General features: G+C 49.1%; 5 protein-coding genes across 5 annotated transcripts; 3 read left to right on the top strand and 2 right to left on the bottom strand.

Moving 5' to 3' along the window:
- Positions 1-334: 334 nt before the first annotated feature.
- On the top strand, positions 335-1797 carry LY79DRAFT_526502 (BAR domain-containing protein; the record flags this gene model as incomplete). Its single annotated transcript, XM_060555840.1, has 4 exons — positions 335-461; positions 538-708; positions 774-889; positions 958-1797. 4 exons carry the CDS (start codon positions 335-337, stop codon positions 1795-1797), a joined length of 1254 nt encoding a protein of 417 aa, XP_060408733.1.
- A 924-nt stretch (positions 1798-2721) lies between these two features.
- Positions 2722-3974, top strand: LY79DRAFT_583924 (cyclin ccl1; the record flags this gene model as incomplete). The annotated part of the gene is made up of 3 exons (XM_060560367.1): positions 2722-3276; positions 3334-3645; positions 3729-3974. The coding sequence occupies 3 exons, from the start codon at positions 2722-2724 to the stop codon at positions 3972-3974; spliced, it is 1113 nt and encodes a 370-aa protein (XP_060408732.1).
- A 2162-nt stretch (positions 3975-6136) lies between these two features.
- LY79DRAFT_526444 (fasciclin domain-containing protein) lies at positions 6137-7414 on the top strand (the record flags this gene model as incomplete). The annotated part of the gene is made up of 3 exons (XM_060555836.1): positions 6137-6257; positions 6315-7077; positions 7135-7414. The coding sequence occupies 3 exons, from the start codon at positions 6137-6139 to the stop codon at positions 7412-7414; spliced, it is 1164 nt and encodes a 387-aa protein (XP_060408731.1).
- A 2831-nt stretch (positions 7415-10245) lies between these two features.
- Positions 10246-11112, bottom strand: LY79DRAFT_526473 (PHB depolymerase family esterase; the record flags this gene model as incomplete). The annotated part of the gene is made up of 1 exon (XM_060555837.1): positions 10246-11112. The coding sequence occupies one exon, from the start codon at positions 11110-11112 to the stop codon at positions 10246-10248; it is 867 nt and encodes a 288-aa protein (XP_060408730.1).
- A 3051-nt stretch (positions 11113-14163) lies between these two features.
- Positions 14164-17094, bottom strand: LY79DRAFT_641988 (glycosyl hydrolase family 3 N terminal domain-containing protein; the record flags this gene model as incomplete). The annotated part of the gene is made up of 6 exons (XM_060562369.1): positions 16742-17094; positions 16340-16654; positions 16211-16275; positions 15650-16146; positions 14967-15573; positions 14164-14907 (listed from the first exon to the last, which is right to left on the bottom strand). The coding sequence occupies exons 1-6, from the start codon at positions 16998-17000 to the stop codon at positions 14164-14166; spliced, it is 2487 nt and encodes an 828-aa protein (XP_060408729.1). The 5' UTR covers positions 17001-17094.
- Positions 17095-18468: the final 1374 nt, after the last annotated feature.

The raw sequence follows: 18468 nt of genomic DNA, 5'->3' as shown, positions 1-18468 counted from the left end.
GCATGCATTGTCGACCTGTATGATATCCTTCTGGCCACCATTTTCTCTTCTACCCGTTGCTCCAACACCACCCCCCAACTCTCACCTTCTCACGCACGCCCTCCGTCAGAAACCACCTTCACTTTACGACGTCTCCAGCCATTTCTGCCAACAAACCTCCCTGCGTCAATATCCGTTCTTTACTACAACCCGTTGAATGCTGGCATCGACCAAATCAAACTTCGACCTTATCTCCTAATACCGTTTGTCGACAGTCCGACTCCTCCCTAAACCGACACGTTACCCTCGCTCAACCAATCCACTTCCCCAGACGCAGACGAATCCAACCGCAGCCATGAACTTCACCAAGAAATTTGACCGCGCCTTCCAGTGGGCCGGCGAAAAGATGGGTTCCGAGTCCAAGACAGGCCAAACAGACGAGTTCAGGAACCTGGAGATGGAGATGCAGTTGCGATATGATGGTACGAGTGCCAAACTACCCTCTTTCACCTCGCCTGGCCGCTGCGTAACCTCAGTACTAATACGATGGTCCGCTAGGAATGGAAAGACTCCAGAAATCTACAAACACGTACGTCAAATGGATCGCCCGCCGCGGCGAGGCTGCCGACGACAAGGAGAAGGGGCTCCCAATTGCATTCGTCGGCCGCATGATGATTTCTCACGGCGAGGAATTCGAGCCCGACTCTGAGTTCGGCGCCTGCCTGCTCTGTACGTTTCCCTCTTCCGAACTCTCCGCTACCCACATCGACCACTAACCTCGTCTCGCATCGTAGCTTTTGGTCGAACAAACGAACGCCTCGCCGGCATCCAGGAAAACTATGCCGCTGACATCACCGATAACTGGCTCATCTCTGTCGAGAGATCGCTGGCCATGATGAAAGAGTACCAGGTACGTACCGACGTCATTGCTTGCCCAATTGTGGTTTCAGCCCGTCCCATCTGACACACTCTCTGTAGGCCGCACGGAAGAAGCTCGAGTCGCGCCGGTTGGCCTACGATGCGAGTATCAGCAAGATGCAGAAGGCGAAGCGCGAGGATTTCCGTCTCGAGGAGGAACTCCGCACTGCCCGCGCCAAGTACGAGGAGGCTGGCGAGGATGTCATGCGCCGCATGCAAGATATCAAGGACGCCGAGGCCGACAACGTTCGCGACTTGACCAGTCTCCTCGACGCCGAATTGAGCTACCACGAGCGCTGCGCCGAAGAGCTGCGCCGTCTGCGCCAGAACTGGGCCGGAAATAACGTATCTTCATCGCCGAGCGACCGGCGCAACAACAACGGCCGCGGAAGGTCCAACACAACCCGTTCCTTCAACGATTACTCAGCCCGCGGTAATCATGTCGAGGAAGAGCCCGAGCCGATGCCCGTCCGCATGCCAATTCGCTCCAACCGATCCGAGGCCAAGTTCGGCGCTTCGGCAGACACGACCCCGAGGCCGTCCATTGCTAGGTCCCAGACGTTCCAGGGCCCAGCTGCTGTCGATCGCCGACCTTCTGCCGCCACGCCACCAGTGCCTAGCGCTTCCCACATTGGATCTCTCCGCGGAAATTTGAGGCCAACAGGCAGACCACTGGCGGCCGACGTCTTTGCAGACCGCGATGATGACCACATGACGGTGAGCGGCAGTGGCAGCCCGGAATGGAACGACCGCAGCGCAAGCCCAGCAACGAGTATGGGGAGCAGCTTGACTAGAAGCACAAGCAACCTCCAGTCCAAGAAAGCGCCGCCACCACCCCCTCCGAGCCGAGCCAAGAAGCCGGCTCCCCCGATCCCTGCCAAGCGGGAGGTTGGATACTAGATATACACCGATTTTTGAGTCTCGACGGACCGAGGGGTTTGCGGGTGTAGCGTAGTGATGTGCGATAATTTTCCGTCTGGGTGCATCAATAGACTGTACATTCCTAGCCGGAATAGTGTCTCCGAGAGGAGGACGGCGTTTGGGCGTGTTGAAATATCCGTGGGCTGGATCCGCAGTGGTAGGTTCCTACACCACATCGTCTCTGATGACGAGGAACGGGTTTGAGATGGGGTGGCCAGGTTCAAGGGTCCGTAGCGTTATAAGTATTGGGCGTGATTCCACAATTAAACTATTGACAATGCTCACCATTACCTTGTGAGATTGTTTGACTTGGCATGTGAACACTGGCAGCTTCCTGCTGGTCCATGAACAAAATTACAGGTGATCGTTGTTGTATGTGGTATTCGCAGCTACCTCTCCTCTCTTTGTTATCTAGTCATGCTTGTGTTGACTTACAGAAATCAAGTACATATGTTCCTAGCATCCTGTTTAGCAAGTTACGTTTCCGCAGAGCCATTTAGCTTGTCAACCCTTACTGTTCGGAGAGCCGGACTTGGTCACGGCGCGAGGCGTCAAGCCACCGCCGGGTCCTCTCCTTTTCCACGCCACGTGATATGAATCGTGGCTCAAGCTTCCCGTCTAGCGCCTATCTGTTTGTCAACGATAAGATCCGTCATTTGCACTTTTGCTTCCTGCCCGCCAATTCTCAACTTCACTTCAATAGTTGCTGGTCGCAGCGCCGACTGTAATATCCAATTCCTCCTCGCCGCAAAATCCTCGATCGCAGCAGAAAGCTAGCCAGGCATCTCGGCAACCTCGATCGCTTGCCACCCGAATTGACCTTGATCTCGTCCCGCGTACCAGCGACTGCTCATATACAACTCGATCGCAACCCCCCCACCTACCCAGTACGAAGCCGCCGCCATGGCGACCGAAGATGCGCGTTACCGGCTCTCCACGCAGTATCGATTATGGTCCTTCTCCCCGTCGAAACTAGCGGAGCTCCGCGAACAGACGAACTCTCTTGCACGAACCCACATCACCAGCCGCCTCATCGAGACGAAGCGAGTTGATACAGAAGTCGAGCCTTTGCCCGAATTCTTGACACCCGCTGAAGAAACACAGCTGCTGAAGGTCTTCACGGTTGACCTCATTCGTGCGGCCGATTTCTGCGGCCTGCCAACCGAAGTCAGAGCCACCGCGACTGTCTTCTTGCGTCGCTTTTATACCACCAACTCCATCATGACATATCCGCCTCAGGACGTCCTCAAGACATGCTTGTTCTTCGGAAGCAAGGCGGAAGGGTTGTACACAAGGCTCGCAAAACTTGCCGAAAAGTTTCCCAACACGACCGAGGAGGAGATCTTGGCCGGGGAGTTCCTGCTTTGTCAGGGTGTCAGGTTCGCTTTCGACGTCCGACATCCCTTCCGTGCACTGGAAGGCGCCATACTTGAACTTCGACGACACGCCGACCTCGAGGTACGCTAGATACCGAGAACAGACCATGTTTGCCTAGAGTTTTAACAAGTGACGCAGAAAGCTCGAATCGACTCGGCTCATTTCCGTGCGCGGGCTGTGCTAAAATTCAGCTCCCTCGTTACCGATGCATACTTTCATTACACGCCTAGCCAAATCATGCTGGCTGCGCTTTCGCTTACCGATCGAGGGTTGGCCGAGAGGCTAGTCCAGAGCGCGTTTTCCCCTAGCCAGAACAATGCTTCAAGCGAAGACGGAGTAGACTCTACGGCGCGACACGATGTACGAGACAAGGTGATGGATGCAATAGAATCGTGCCGAGAAATGCTAGCGACCGAGCCTCCTGAGAGATTGGACGAGTATTGGGGAACTGTAAGTTGGAACACGCCAAATCACGCTGACGATTATCGGGCATCTTCTTTAACGCCATGAGCTGGTGCTGACATGCTGCATAGCCGGAGAGTACCAAATTGATTAAACCGCTCTTGCGAAAGCTCAAGAAATGTAGGGATCCTGATCGGGCCGATCTCGTGGCTCTGCAGAAAGCTAGACGCGAGTTGGCATCGCAGAAGGATCCTCGGCGTCCGAAGACCGAGGGCGACGGTGGGAATGGCAGGGCACTCGGCGGGAACGATGCGCGGGACGCCAAGCGGAGGAAAGTCGCTGAGGGCGACGACGTCTTCGGGCCGGCGTTAGGCTAGAGGAGCGGGCGCTGAGCTGGAACGCGAAACTGGCCTGTACTGCCGTCATCGGGCGGCAGGATTGCCCAAAGGATCGCGTGACGTGACGAAGTCAGGATAGATGCGACAACCGCCAAGGCTACAAAAACGTGAGTGGACTGGACGCAGTGTCCTAATTCAAACATACGAAAAGCGATACCCAATAGTTCGTCAGTTCAGCCCTCATACGCCCCGGAATTGGTCCACGACGTGGCCATGATTAAGGTTTCCTTGTGTTCCTAATTGAAGGCGTGCGTCCCCTGTCATTGGCCAGTCGCCAGATGGTTCATTGGTACCTTGAGAGATGTTCGTCTAGACATAGCCGGAGGCCTCAGCGGAGTTCAACTCTACCTATTGTTCTCGGAGTGCACGGGACAAAAAACAGGGCCAGCCAGCATGTAGACGCCAAGCAATTATTGCACGAGTAGGAATGCGCCATTAGAGAAATGGATGGAACAAGGGCCAGAACCGCGATCGTTCAGATGTATCGATGACGCACCGTTCCGCTGACAACATCTCAGAGTTTGCTGTTGATTTGGGTGTCGGCCGGCACAGCCGGCCTCGCGGTGTCCTTGGAACCCAGGAACCCTGGAAACCTATGCAGCTACTTGCTTGGGCATGCTTTCTACTTACTTTGAACAGCACCCTAGTCCATGCGCGGAGGCAGTGTCTCCTACGTTCATTGGAACACCATGGAAAAGAGGCACCAAGATCAAGGGGGAAGGGGAATAGCCCGACGGAGCCCTGCATTAGACAGCAGCTGGACGGCGCGGGGAAGCGGGGTCAGTCACAACTCAGCACCGATTCCACCTCCTCTTCTTCCCCCTTCATGTTGCTGGTCGTTTCGACCAAAGCAACTGGCAGTTGCCGATATCGTAAGGATATCATTCCGGATCGTGGTCGAACCTTGTTAGGCACATAGCAGGAAACAGAATCCCGCGAGGCAAGATGGTCTGAAATCTAGAACCTTATTTCTGCTTTCCCTCGAAAGCTCAGCCAGCCGTCAAGATATGGAATGGCTTCCTAACACGAATCAAAGTAAGCGGCACACCAAGAACGACTGGTCCCCAGTACCGCATCATCGGAGCCCCTGTCGATTCCCAAAGGCGCTAAGCCGTCTATCCTGACGACATCGATTTTTTTTGCGCTGTGCCCGACTGGGGCGAGCTTACGCAGTTCCCAAGACACGGCGTGTTGTCAATGGCGTCCAGTGTCTTGAATGTCACTCCATGACCATTGGATCTACGGATACTTCCAGCAGTTATGGGATTCCTGGCATTCCGCACGTTCTGGTAATTTCTAGATTTGCGGCCTTGGGGAATGCCAATCAGTATGCCATGGCGCCCAAGGATTGCTCCCTAGCTCGGGCGGATAGCTTCCGCCTGTTCCATCAGCTGCTTCTTACGTATATGGCTTACTACAAAGTGGTAACCGAAAGGTCTTGGGGCTTCCAAGCACCTAGGCAAGACACGGAATACTGTTTTTGCCTGCCAGCTAGCACATTGAGTTGGAAATCCACATCGTTGCCAGCCGGGCATCCTCTGATCGTTTACCTAGGCAGATGATCAATGTATCCCTTTTTGCCTACACACTGGGTTAAGACGACACTTTCATGACCAACTCGACACCTGCCTAGCCGAACATCTAGTTAAAGCCGCATGATAGCTAACATTCAGCGTCGTGTCGTCTTACAAGCCAGGGATGTCTTTTGTGTTCCACCCCAGTACCTTACCCCCCCACCCCCTTCTCATGCAGTCCAATCCTGATCCCTGGCTTGGTCGTGATGCAGACCAAGACCCTAGTTTAGGATGCAAGAAACCCCGACGAACTGTGATTCTCACCAGGCCCGGGCAACAACCACCTTTACTTGGTAACCCACGACGACGGGATTGGTTACCCCTCGGCCGAACATTCACCAAGGTGGTTGTCATGATCTGTGCCAAGGGCAGAGCGAATGATCCGGGGGTACTTGAAATGCTTAAAGAGCGGTCTTCTGCCGCTTCTTCGGTCTGACTTTTCTCTTTGCTTGGTAGGTCTAGACTCGCACAGCTTTACTGATATCCATCTCTTCCTCCTTCTCTTAAGAGCAGCACTCCAGCCAAAGTTAGACCACAGCTTTCTGTACCGAAAAAAAACAACACATAATGCAGGTGAAGAACATCCTTTCACTGGCCTTGGCCAGTGTTGCGTTCGCCCAGGACGGCGGCCAACCGAGCTTGACCGCCGCTCTTGCTGCCCAAAACTCCAGCTTGTCAGCGCTCACTAGTACGTACTCGCGTCTTCTCTAGTTGTTTACTAGACCAAATCCCTAACCTGTCATAGCCCTTCTTAGTAGCCAGCCAGGCCTTGTCCAGGCTCTCTCACAGGCCCAGAACATCACCATACTGGCCCCTAACAACCAGGCCCTCGAAGCGTTCATCGCTAGCGCCGGCGCTGCTGCCACAGACGCTGGCCTCGTTGCCGCTATTCTTCAGTATCACGTTCTGAACGGCACGTACTATGCATCGCAATTCACCGAGGAGCCTCAGTTTATCCCTACTCTTCTCCGGAACGAGACCTACACAAATGTCACCGGAGGCCAGCGCGTCCAGGCTCAGACCGTTGACGGTAAAGTCACTTTCTACTCAGCTCTGAAAGAGATCTCAACCGTTGCCACTGGCAATGTCAACTTCACCTCCGGTACTATACATGTAATTGACAAGGTTCTGAGCGTTCCTATGGGCATCGCCGACACACTCCGCGCTGCTAATCTCACCGCCGCCCTGGGCGCCGTCCAGGCAGCTAACGTTACTGGAGCCCTCACCTCCGCCAAGGACCTCACCATCTTCATTCCTAACAACGAGGCCTTCCGTGCCATCGGCAACCTCTCCGCCGCTCTTGGCCCTGAGCTTCCTAAGATCCTCCAGTACCATGTGGTCGCTGGCTCTGTTCTTTACAGCCCTGATATCACCAATACCTCGTTGACCACCCTCAACGGCGCCAATATCACCATCAGCGTCATTAACGAGAACGTATTTGTCAACGACGCCAAGGTCATCACACCCAACGTTCTTGTTGCCAACGGTGTAGTCCATGTCATCGACAAGTGAGTTTTCCTGACCAGCTTAAGGAACATTGCCCAGTACTAACATGATACGTGTAGCCTCCTGAACCCTAACAATACTGAAACTAAGCCTGACACATCCGCCGTCAGCCGCCCGCCCGCCTACACCGATGCTGGCCCTGCTACAGATGGCAGCAATCCATTCACCAGCGGTGTCACTGGCCCAACCTCTGTCGCCCCCATCGCTACTGAGACCGGCGCCAACAACGGCGGTGGCGTTCGCTCTACCTCCTCTTCCACCGAGGCTGCGCCTATGCGCACTGCTGCGGTCGGTGCCGCTGCTTTGTTTGGAGGAATGGCTGCGTACATAAACATCTAGGTTAAAGTACAGAAAGATAGTCTGTAATCGATACCAGGAAGTTACTCGTTAGAGTAACAGCACCGAGTGGGCACACGAAGGACTGTGGAAGACTAAACATCGACAGGTTATTACCTACATTCATTCTCTTAGTTCTCAATACCCCAGTGGAGGCGAAGACGTCTCAGGATGCGGACGGTTGTACAGTGTGGGGGTAATTTTAGCCAATGCAATGGACTTACATATTTCAACGAAATGAAGTTAATCATCGATGCTATTTGCACAATTCTAAGGTCGTTTAGCCTATAGCTGCGCGCCAAACACTTTCAATACGGGTGATATCTTTAGTTCGGTCATATCGAACCATGTCATTAATACCTCACTCAATGTTTTGCAGGTAGGCAAGAAATGTTCCAATACGTTTGTTGAGGGCCTCTCGACGAGGTGCATACAAGAGAAACAGATCAATGAACGGCCAACGCAACGTTACATTTTAAATTTTGCCCAGCATCGTCATGACCAAGTTTGTGGGGGACCGTAACCTATAGCCCAAACTACGGATGCAATCATGCTGCACGGAGTATTAACTGTTCGTAGATTCAAGGCCGGGAGGTTTTCTCGAGGACCCTTCCCGCAAACCTTCATTGCCGGGCATATGTTGTATCAGGTAAAATATTACAATGTCATGGTCGCCGGAATGTCGAGAACCGTAGACGAATTACAAGTATGACGGCGATCTCGGCGACTGTTGCTTGATACTTACTATGCCGTCTAGCAGGAAGCGATCAATGACCGAGTTTCATTCAATTACTGTGGTACGCATTCTGGTATTACTTCTAAACTTCTTCGTTTCCTTATTTCTGCGAAAGGTTGCGCTTGAAGACAAGTCAGTTTGTTGATGGGAAGTGTCCCGAAGCTAGGAATAACCTCGTGTGGCAAAATCCAGTTGTGTTTGCCATGAATGTGGCTCACCACATGCAGGCCTAGAGGTCTGCGCCTATGTTATATATAACAAGGTAGTAACTTTCTATAATATACTAATAACAGAACTCTCTGTCTAACACTGTTGCGCCTACACAAGTTACAATATTTAAGAAAATAGACTTCACTACACGAACTTGTGCACAGAATAGAGTCAAGCAGGGAGACGGCCGTACAGCTATACTATGTACACCGAAGAACTGTTTTCCATCACAATGGGATTGCACTCCTTTGTTTCCTCCAAAATTTATAGAAAAACTAGAGGTGGGCCCATCTCGGCAGAAATCTGGTTGCTCCGCAGTCAACAGGATATAAATGAATTTTTAGAGTTTTTAAATAGCGCTTTAGTTACTCCATATAGACCTACAGGTTAGTTATCTACGGACAACACTTAAACCCGTCCGCAGAACCCGTAGAGCTCATTCAGGATCTTATGAGATCTGTTGCTAGAACCAAGTATGCGTTTTCGGACGCCGTCAAAACCCCGGTGGGAATCTAAGCAAACCCCGCAACAGAATCTCAGAAAATAAGGGGAGCTAATCAGGGATTCAAATTACTAAGGCAGGTGTTGTGTTATATTCTCGGAGAAATATTTAGAACTAGAAGTTAGAATCTAAGGCCAGTTTCTATTTGTCTTTTTTACATTATCCTAATTCTGAAGATATTCTATTACAAACTGCTGCGTCTATTATACAGAATCAAAATAACAAGGTTACTATATAAAAAAAGAGGTTGCTAGCCTATAACACAAACAGTATCGCTTTTGGCTTTCATATATAGAAATACTAACTAATTAATTTGATAGCCTATACCACTAGAACAGTATATAATAGCAAGAGTAAGATGAATTAATAGCCTTAAATTAAGACTTTATAATAGTACTTTTTTTTCTCTCTATTTACATTACTATAAAAAGTCAATATTACTACTAATGTACAAGTATAGTAAGCAGTAGATTATAGTAAGTAGTGTATCTTAGGAAAAGTAGAGACATTCTAGGGAGGATGTATACAAAATTGCTATTATAGAGCTACTAGAGCTTCTTACTAATTTTATAGCGGTAGATTCATATATATTCTATGTAAGGTATCTGTAATTTCTCTATAGTATACTACTTAGTATAATAGACTACTTACTATATATATATATATATATATTACAATATAATGGTTACTGTTAAATAAACTCTTATATAAGCTTCAAGTCTAGGTAATTATAATGCTTGTCTTTGTTGGACAATGGATATGTTAGTGATGTATGTACACTAGTGTATGTTTGTTCACTAGAAGACCAACCAGCAAGGAAAAGGCATTAGCACACTTAGCCGAGGACATTTACTGTTGCAACTCTTTTAGACCCAATGCGTCCACATCGTCCCAGCAGGGATTAGGAGTAGTCAACAAGGTCAGCCCGACCAAGATAGTCGCTAGTGAAGCATAGCCTCAATCTCAAGGACACTGGTCAGCTGTGGTTGGAGGTATTAGAGACTGATAAGTTAGGCTGATAGAAGTGCTGAATGACTGAAAACTCATCTGTGTTAGAATGGGCTTCGACGGTTGGCGGGACTCGAGGCCAGCCTGGTTACGCTTATTGAATCATTTGAGGCCCGATGAGCCAACATATCTCATCTATGTATCTGCGTTGTGCACACACAAAAACGCACAATTTACTACGCCTGGCGGCAAAGTCAAAAGAGCACCTAAACTAATTATGTATACATTGCCGAGCTAGTGTCCTTGTCTGCTGACCAAAACCCCTAGGTAATATTAGTTAGTTGAAAAATCCGTCACTTAAGTAGTATGTCCGTGCTATCACAATTGCATATAGAAGAACCTCATTAGTCTCAATATAAATGATCATAATTTCATTCCCTACAGGCCAAACCACTTCAAGTCCTCGTCCCTCTGGACGGGTACAGTATGCCCAACCCCTTGCGCAGAGATACCCACAAGTTTGGTACCATCGCCATAGGTCATCTGCGTGTAGCCGCTGGCGCTCGTTTTGTTCCCAGTGAAGCTAACACCATGGATAGTGGACCACTCCTTGAGCTGCTCGGCAAGGTTAGGGTACCTAACGACCGAGTCTGCCGTGCCGTGGTATGTCTGGAGCCGTGGGTAAGTCCCAGAGTAACCAGGATACATATCACGCACCTGCGCAGCCCATTGCGCACCAGTTTTATTGATTTGACCATTGGCGCACCTCGGGTCAGCACTGATAGGACTTGAGCCTGGAGAGCCAGCCAGGCATCCTGCTGCAACACCTGAATAACATGTTGCTGCAGCAAATATATCCGGGTATGTGGCGGAAAGCACATTAGTCATCATACAGCCTGACGAGCTTCCTGTTACAAAGATACGCTTTGGGTCGGCGTTATAGCGCGTAATTGCGTAGCGGACCATGTTGGCTAGACCAGCAGAGTCGCCACCACCGTCGTGTCTAAGGGTGGCCGAGCTGGCGACATCCCAGCAGTTGAAGTCTTTGGTAGAAGACGGATAGATAACAACGAAGGTACGCTTTGAGTCAGAGGGCGTAATATAGTTGGCTTGATTGGCATAGCTTGGGCCGGAGCCACCGCAGGGGTGAAGGGCAAGGATTATGGCCGGAGAGGCAGCGAGGTTCGCAGGAACAGAGATATCCATTGTCAGACCGGTCGGATTAGAACCGAAGTTCGTAACCCGCTGTAAGGCTGCCTCGATTGGGACAGGGAGGACGGCAAGGAAGAGGCTTGAGAGACGCATCTTGGCAAGCCGAGTGACGATGGCTGGAATCTGTGCTAATAGTGAAACTGAAGTTTAAGAGTGGTGATTTAGATCTCTTCACTAAATTCCCTAAATCAAGAAGCAGGTCTTGTTTATATAGAAAGACAGGACGTAGCTTAAAGGAGTTAATGGAGCCTTGGCCGCCGTGCCGCCTTAGCCTAAATGTATAGTGTCGGCTAAAGTGATTATCACTAAGACTTTCTTAAGCATTTCATCTATCCCCTATACTCTAACGCAGCTATAATTTCTTTATGGGGTATACAACCCTAAGAGCCCTGCATGTGATAGGTCGTTAAGATCCCAGATTGAGTAGCAGCTATAGCGAGAGATTTAAGCCAGCTAGATTAGGAAGCTTGGCGGGTTATCCTGCCTCTAGGGCAGGGATGGCTCTAGAACATCGGCAAAGGCGTCGGTAGTTGGTAAATGGAAAGGCAATTATCCGGGCGATCACCGGAGTATTATCCGCCAATTGCCTGGCTAGTTCCTGTCGATGAGCTGACGACTTATTGATTGGCTTCGCCTGTCAATGCTTGGGCTGACCTGTGCTACATCTTAATATATTAATATAGTGTAGAATACCTGATAACGTAGAGTAACTGCTAAGTCTAACTTTACCTTAACTACAGCGCGAGCGAATTTTTGGCACTAGAACGTTAGTAGCAATAGAGTTGCTACTAGGCCGCAGGTTGACACTCTAGTGATAATAGCTGTTAAATAAGGTCCTGTAGGGTTACAGGCAGGCCACACCAAATGAGCGATATCTTAAAGCCTATTATCTAAGTGTTTATTAACTTCTAATTCTGTCTTTGATTACCTTCTGTCTAGCTATATCTATATCTATTATGTAGACTTAGGGTCCTATACCTTTACTTGTTTAAAATGTTAAATACTCGGAGACTAAATAAATAATAGGAGCTTGCTAGCTGACCTTCTATTTTTCCCTCTGTCTACAATTATTACTTTTGCTTTAGCTAGGTCTGACGATCCCTTCTCCTCAGGTTAGCCCTTCCTAGTATTTAATTATATTGAAGTCTGCCTCCCATTTACTGTCTGTAGCTTTTACGCCTTGAAGTTTGTTTCTGTCAACAGTAATGACTGGATTCAAATCTCTGCCTTTAGGACCCTGCCCAGGAGATGAACTTTTCTACACACTTGTGTACTAAGCACTGTGACGTTGTCAATCGCCAGCTTAGGCGGTGTTAATCTAAGCTTTGTCTCTTACTTTACTACGAAAATGAAGTCTGTTAGCAATGCCGGTGTTCTTTAGGGCGCTTTTTGAAGCTGGCTTGTTTTCTTAAACGCAAAGGTATAGCGCAACAGGTTGCTATCATTGTACGCCTTGGACGCAAAAGTAAGGTTGACTGGTGTTCCTGCGTTGGCCATGGTCCCCATTGGCACACTGACTGTTGGAATTCCCAGCAAGCGGATTGTACAGTTTCCGTTCGAGTAGAGGACGCTATTACGCCACGCTTCTGTCGCCAAGACCTCGCTGACATCCGCATCCACTTTTCCTACATCCCCGTTGCACGGCCACACTATGACGTCTAGGCCAAGGGCATCCAGCTAATCTTTGAAGTTCGCCTTCCGTCTGGACTCAAGATTATTCAGAGCCTGACCTAGGCCTGGGATATCGTAAGTGGGCATGCGGTTGGCGGTGATGTGCGCAACGACATCCGTATGTCGGACGAGGGGGTCGCCTGACTTAGACTTGTCTGGGAGTGATCCTGGCGGACGGGGGAAAATGGCGGTCGAAGGAGCCTGTGAAAGACGATCGCTGCACCAGGGCGGCGCTGGGTCATCTTTGCTGAACCGGACGGTGTCAATGACCCCGGTATCTTGAAACTTTGTGACAACCAGGAAATTGACTTTTTAAACGCTGGCGCCGAGCCCTTCCAAGATTCTCCAGGCGTTGTTCTAAAGATCAATAACAGGTTAGCAGGTGTAGACTTTCCTGGCAGAGGGGTCGCCATTGAGTGAGCTAATGTATATTTTAGGTACGCTAATATTTTACCTACAAGAGCCCTAGGGTTAAAAGGTCCTTAAGTTAAAGCACTAACTTATGGTCTACACCCCTATATAGTCTATCTAAGAGTATTACTATTATAGCTAATATAGTATATAAGTAAATAGTTTATATAAGTAAATAGTCTACTTTTACCCCTCTTGTATAATAATATAGAAGAAAGATTATATTATAATATTAAGTATTGTAGATGAATATTAGAGTTATTAGACTAACCCTAATGACTTCTTACTAGTAAATACTTAGATAATTAGCTATAGATCTGCCAAGAATTCTCAGTAATGTCAGGTGCCAGAGGTGGGGGCACCAGGGGACCACCAGCTGTGGGGCCGTGACCGGGAAAACTATCATCCGAGGGTTACACAAAAGCAGAGTTTGCAGGAACAGGAGAATTAGGAGAAAGCAGATCGGAAAATAGTCACAATTGACCCCTAACTACGCTATTCGTGGACTCCTCTACTCGGTACTGTAACCCCTCTGACAAGTAATAATTTTGTTAATTTAACTAACTAACCTTTAGTTATAATTACTTTATTAATTTATGCTTCTATTTTAAGGTCTTTGTAGATTAGGTCCAAGAGTTATAAGACCTATGTATTAATATATATATTATTGTTGTTAGACGTTGTTGTAGGTGTAGGTGGTTTTCCTGTATATTACTATTCTTCTTTTTCTTTACTAGGTGGCCTAGATGCCCTGCCCTTTCTTAGTGTCTAGCTTACTATATTATTCAATATACTATACATAACTACATAATTATACATTATTAGTTAAGAACATAAGAAGTAAGTTTAAGCTTACTATATTTATATTACCTAGTAGTTCTCTTGTAGAAGTGTATCATTATATCTTTTCTATTTATACCTACTACCTATAAAAACCTTAAGTTCTAATACTATACATAAGTTAAAATAAGCTTAAGAGGCTTAGTAACTGGGTTATAATATAACTGAAAAGTCTATTGTTAACAAAGGGTGTCAAGTCAAACTTGTTATACACCTAGGCTATTAGACAGATAAAACGCCAGTGACGCGTACGTCACGACTGCTTGCGCCAACATACACCTTGTAGTCTCCTTTCTGCAAAACCCAATTCTGTTGTACCACGTCCCACACACTTAAGTCTCTCCGAGTGAGCGGGAAGCTAACCGTTTTGCTCTCCAGAGGATTCAAGGGCACCTTCTCAAACCCGCGCAGCTGCTTCTCTGGGGCACCAGGGATGCCGACGTAGAGCTGAGGGACCTCAGGAGCGGATACATTGCCCATATTCTTGACGTCCACACTTGCAACAGCAACGACGTCCCACAGGGAAGATGCACCGCCTTCTGCGGGTTCAGAAGGTGGTGGAAGCGGCCCGAGAGTTGTTGCATTGGTTGACAGGCTGAGATTCAAACTCGAGTATTCAAAGGTGGTGTAAGTTAGGCCGAAACCGAACTCATATCGGGGGGTGATGTTTAGAGCATCGAAGCGGCGGTAGTCGATATAAACTCCCTCTGTGAAGTTGACCGACGTATAGTAGTTAGACGTGTTGTCGGCGGTCACAGGATGAAGTAACTCGCCATAGTCAGATTCGTTCTTGGCGACGGTGTAAGGTAGTCGACCTGAAGGAGCTTGGATCCCGTACATAACCTCAACCAATGAACGACCAGCATCCTGACCAGGGAGATGGGCGAAGAGAACGGCGGTGACATTAGGGTGGTCAATCCATCTGTCCACCAGCCTAGTACCAGAGTTGTGGATTGAGACGATAGTCTATGTGAAGTAATAGTCAGTATTTGCCATTCTGGTGGTAGGAAGCGGTGAGAACTAACGTTTGGACACTTGGAGGCAACATTCAAGACCAGCTGGTCTGACCAAGGGTCGGCCAAAGTCTGACGATCCGAGCCTTCCGAAGCGAACTCGTTGATGAACACAATGCATGCATTAGATCCTGCATTCGCGTAGACAGGATCTTGGGATTCGAAGTCCCAAAGCAAAAAGGTCCCATCCTCCAATGCACGCTGCTGGAATGCCTCGTGCGGCGAATCGATGTAGGCTGGGACAACAGACGGGCTTCCGCCGCCGCTGATAAGAGTGCCTAGGCGGGCAGCTGCTGGAAAGTCTCCAAAGCCAATAAAGAGGCCTTGCATTTCCTCGTCGGTAACGTTGACGCTCTGGAACCCTAGCCCATGCTTTGAGTTGAAGCCCTCTGGGGTATTCTTGGCTGGAGCTTGTGCGTCGTAACCGAACAGAGATAGAACTGCTGGTTTACGCAGAGGAAGAGTTTCGTTGACATTCTTCACCAACACAATGCCTTCGACAGCTCCTTGGAACACCGTCGCTCTTTGCTCCTGGGTAATAGAGCTCACTACCTTGTGTGGCGATGATACGTCAATAGGCATTCCAGTGCCAGGTTCAAATCGCGCCAACTTGAGCCAACTTGCGGCAATCCTACATACAACCGTTGTCAGTGAGAGATCTTGTACATTTCTTTCTGAAATGGAGTAAGCCTTACCGTGTAACCATGTCATCGAGCCTGTCCATGCTCATTGTGTTGTTCGCAATCGCCGCAGTGAGATTCTTTCCCCAAACCTGGTTGTAAGGGGTGGTAACGTCCGCACCGGCATTGACGCTGGCGATGCCACTATGCAATGCTCCGCTATCAGTGATCACATAGCCCTGGAAGTTAAGCTCCTTCTTGAGCAGTCCGTTTTGAGTGTAACTGTTTTGGCATCCGTGGGAGCCGTTGATCCGGTTGTACGAGCACATGACGGACCCGACACCTGCCTTGACTGCATCCTGAAAGGGCCATAAGTATAGTTCGTGCATGGTCTTGTCATCTACAGTCACAGAGACGGAGGCGTTGCCAAAGCCGAACATGCTCGGCTGCCGGTTGGTTTCCTGTTCATTGACAATGAAGTGTTTTGCAGTTGCGATGACGTTCTCTTGTTGACCGAGGATTGTTTGGGCGCCCATGACTCCACAAAGATACGGATCAACTGAGAAAGATTCCTGTAGCGTTATCAGAAATCGGAAGCAAAATGCATGCAAGGTTGACCGAGTATGTTTCACGTACCCAGTTTCTGCCTCCCAGAACTGTGCGGCCAAGAGGTCCCATTGTTGGCCCTATCAAGTTGTTGACTGTGATACTGTAGATTAGCAGATGTAGTTAAGATTAGTTGGAGAACTTAAGTTGGTGCCTCACCTCCCTTCGCTTTGGCCTCCAGGCCCATAGCGACACCACGTGCATGAGCAAGCTCTTTGTTCCAAGCCGCACCAACGGTGATTGCAGATGCGTAACCATTCACTGCTTCGACCCCGTGAAGACCGTTCGGGCCATCTTGGACGCAAATACCAGGAAATCCAAGGCGCGGGACACCAGGGATCATTCCAGCACATCCATTAGTGACTGATGTTTGTCCTGACACAACAGATACTTTTTCGTCAAGGGTCATCTGTTTGACAATAGCTTCTGCCTCGTTGTAGGCGTCGGACCAGTCCCCAAGACCTTCACCTCGGGCTAAAATTGGTCGGAGTCAGGGGCTGCCTTCTTGCGATCGATGTCTATTCTCCCTTTCGATGGGGTGTAGGTTTAGAGTGAACTCACGCGTGGGATATACAGGCGGACTCCTTTCGTAGCTCCAATAAAGTTCTTGTTGCTCAATCAACTCAGGCGGCGCTGGTATCTGTCCTGCAATGGCCTGCTCGTAGATCTTCAGGATAGCTGCAAGCTTGTCCGGAGGGAGAGTTTCGAGATATTGCCTGGTCGGTCCGTCAATTGGCAAGTCGGGGGGGATCTGGGCCACGGTTGCAGAGAGAAGCAATGCGAAGGCTGGGAGATAACGAATGATGGATAAGACGGACATTTCGGCCAGATTCCAGGGAGAGTAAGAGCTGAGGTGGCAATCAAAGAGGTGAGCCGTCGAGGTTGATTAAACAACATTCACTGTCCTTCCGTACCGTACTTAAGTAACTTCTAGAAGCGCAACCAACCGGTTGCACTGGCGATCGAGGTGGGGCATATTAACATAGCCACCTTGCCAATGCCTCTGACTCCTCCACATCAGGGATACTGCTGGAGAGTTGCGGAAACATTGTTGCGCTACGCTAGGACTTGGTGACTAAACATCCCTATCAACCAATGTTAGTAATCGAGGAAACCAGAGCTTTCGGGGATGGATTCCATTATTGCTCTACCTAGGTAGTGCATATTGCTGCAATTGTAGCGTATCAACTACGACGACTCGAGTTCTTTTCTATAGGCGTTTTTGCTAGTCGAGCCATATCTTCTGAGCCAATATGCCTACCACTAGTTAGCACGCCAGCCCCTTTTCAGCGGTTGCGATACCCCTCGTCGTTAGCCCTTCTACAGTTCTGCAACCGGTACGCGTATTTGCTCGGACAATACGCGTATTCATGCCAGTGGAGAAGGCGGAGTGGGACTCCACGTAACAAGATTGCTCGCCACACGTCACCACTCTGGAGCCGCATGGTACCTAGTAGAGTGTATCTGTGCTCCGTAGTATGATGTAGTTTCTATGAATTGTGGGGTGTGTGGGGGTGTGACATCGTTTAGGGCGAACCGGATTTATTTGATTGGAGAAATTGGAGTGGGGTCCGATAATCTAGAGAGCGAATTAAACGAAGAACAAGCTTAAAACCGCTTGAATTGTGGATCCAGGGAGTTAGCGCCTAGGGACGGGACCCTGTTGACTCGGTCCTCGTATCCCGTTTATAATGTTCGTTCTCGCTCTCTTTCTCGTTGTTAGAACAAGTACTGTGTCTATGGCAAAAAGGGACTCTAGGCTTCACTACGGACCTGACAGTGGGGCAGCCTCGGTTGGCTATGATCGGGTCAACCGCCTGCTAAGCTGCCATAGGCACGGATTAGAAACCTCCCTCAATATAACGTGCCCACCCTACATTCAACCCATATTCACATCTAAACTAGCATTGTTACTACTACTACTCGTTATTTTATCAATTTTTCTTGATTATATAAGTATAACTATTCATATTTAAGGTATGAACTATGACTAGTTAGATGTTGAATATTTTGTCGAATCCTGTCGCGGTCCTCGACGACGTAACTCCGGCTATGGTTCATCAATCGTAGGCCTGGGGACGGTCTATCCGGCCCATTAATTGCCTTGTCGAAATCTCGGACCTGCCTTGTGATACCAAGTTCATCCCACCGTATGAACCCGACCATCCATATGTACGCCCCACACTACCGTCTGCATTTGACGAACATCGCGGTAACTGATTCAGCCTAGCCTAAGCCTACGCGAGTGCTACTGCAGCAGCACCTCCTTAGTGCTGGATTACCGGGAG

Source organism: Colletotrichum navitas (genome assembly GCF_030913465.1).
Source record: "Colletotrichum navitas strain CBS 125086 chromosome Unknown LY79scaffold_100, whole genome shotgun sequence".
NCBI lineage: Eukaryota > Fungi > Ascomycota > Sordariomycetes > Glomerellales > Glomerellaceae > Colletotrichum > Colletotrichum navitas.
The sequence above is the reverse complement of the archived record's forward strand: the minus strand, read 5'-3'. Positions and strand labels throughout refer to the sequence as shown.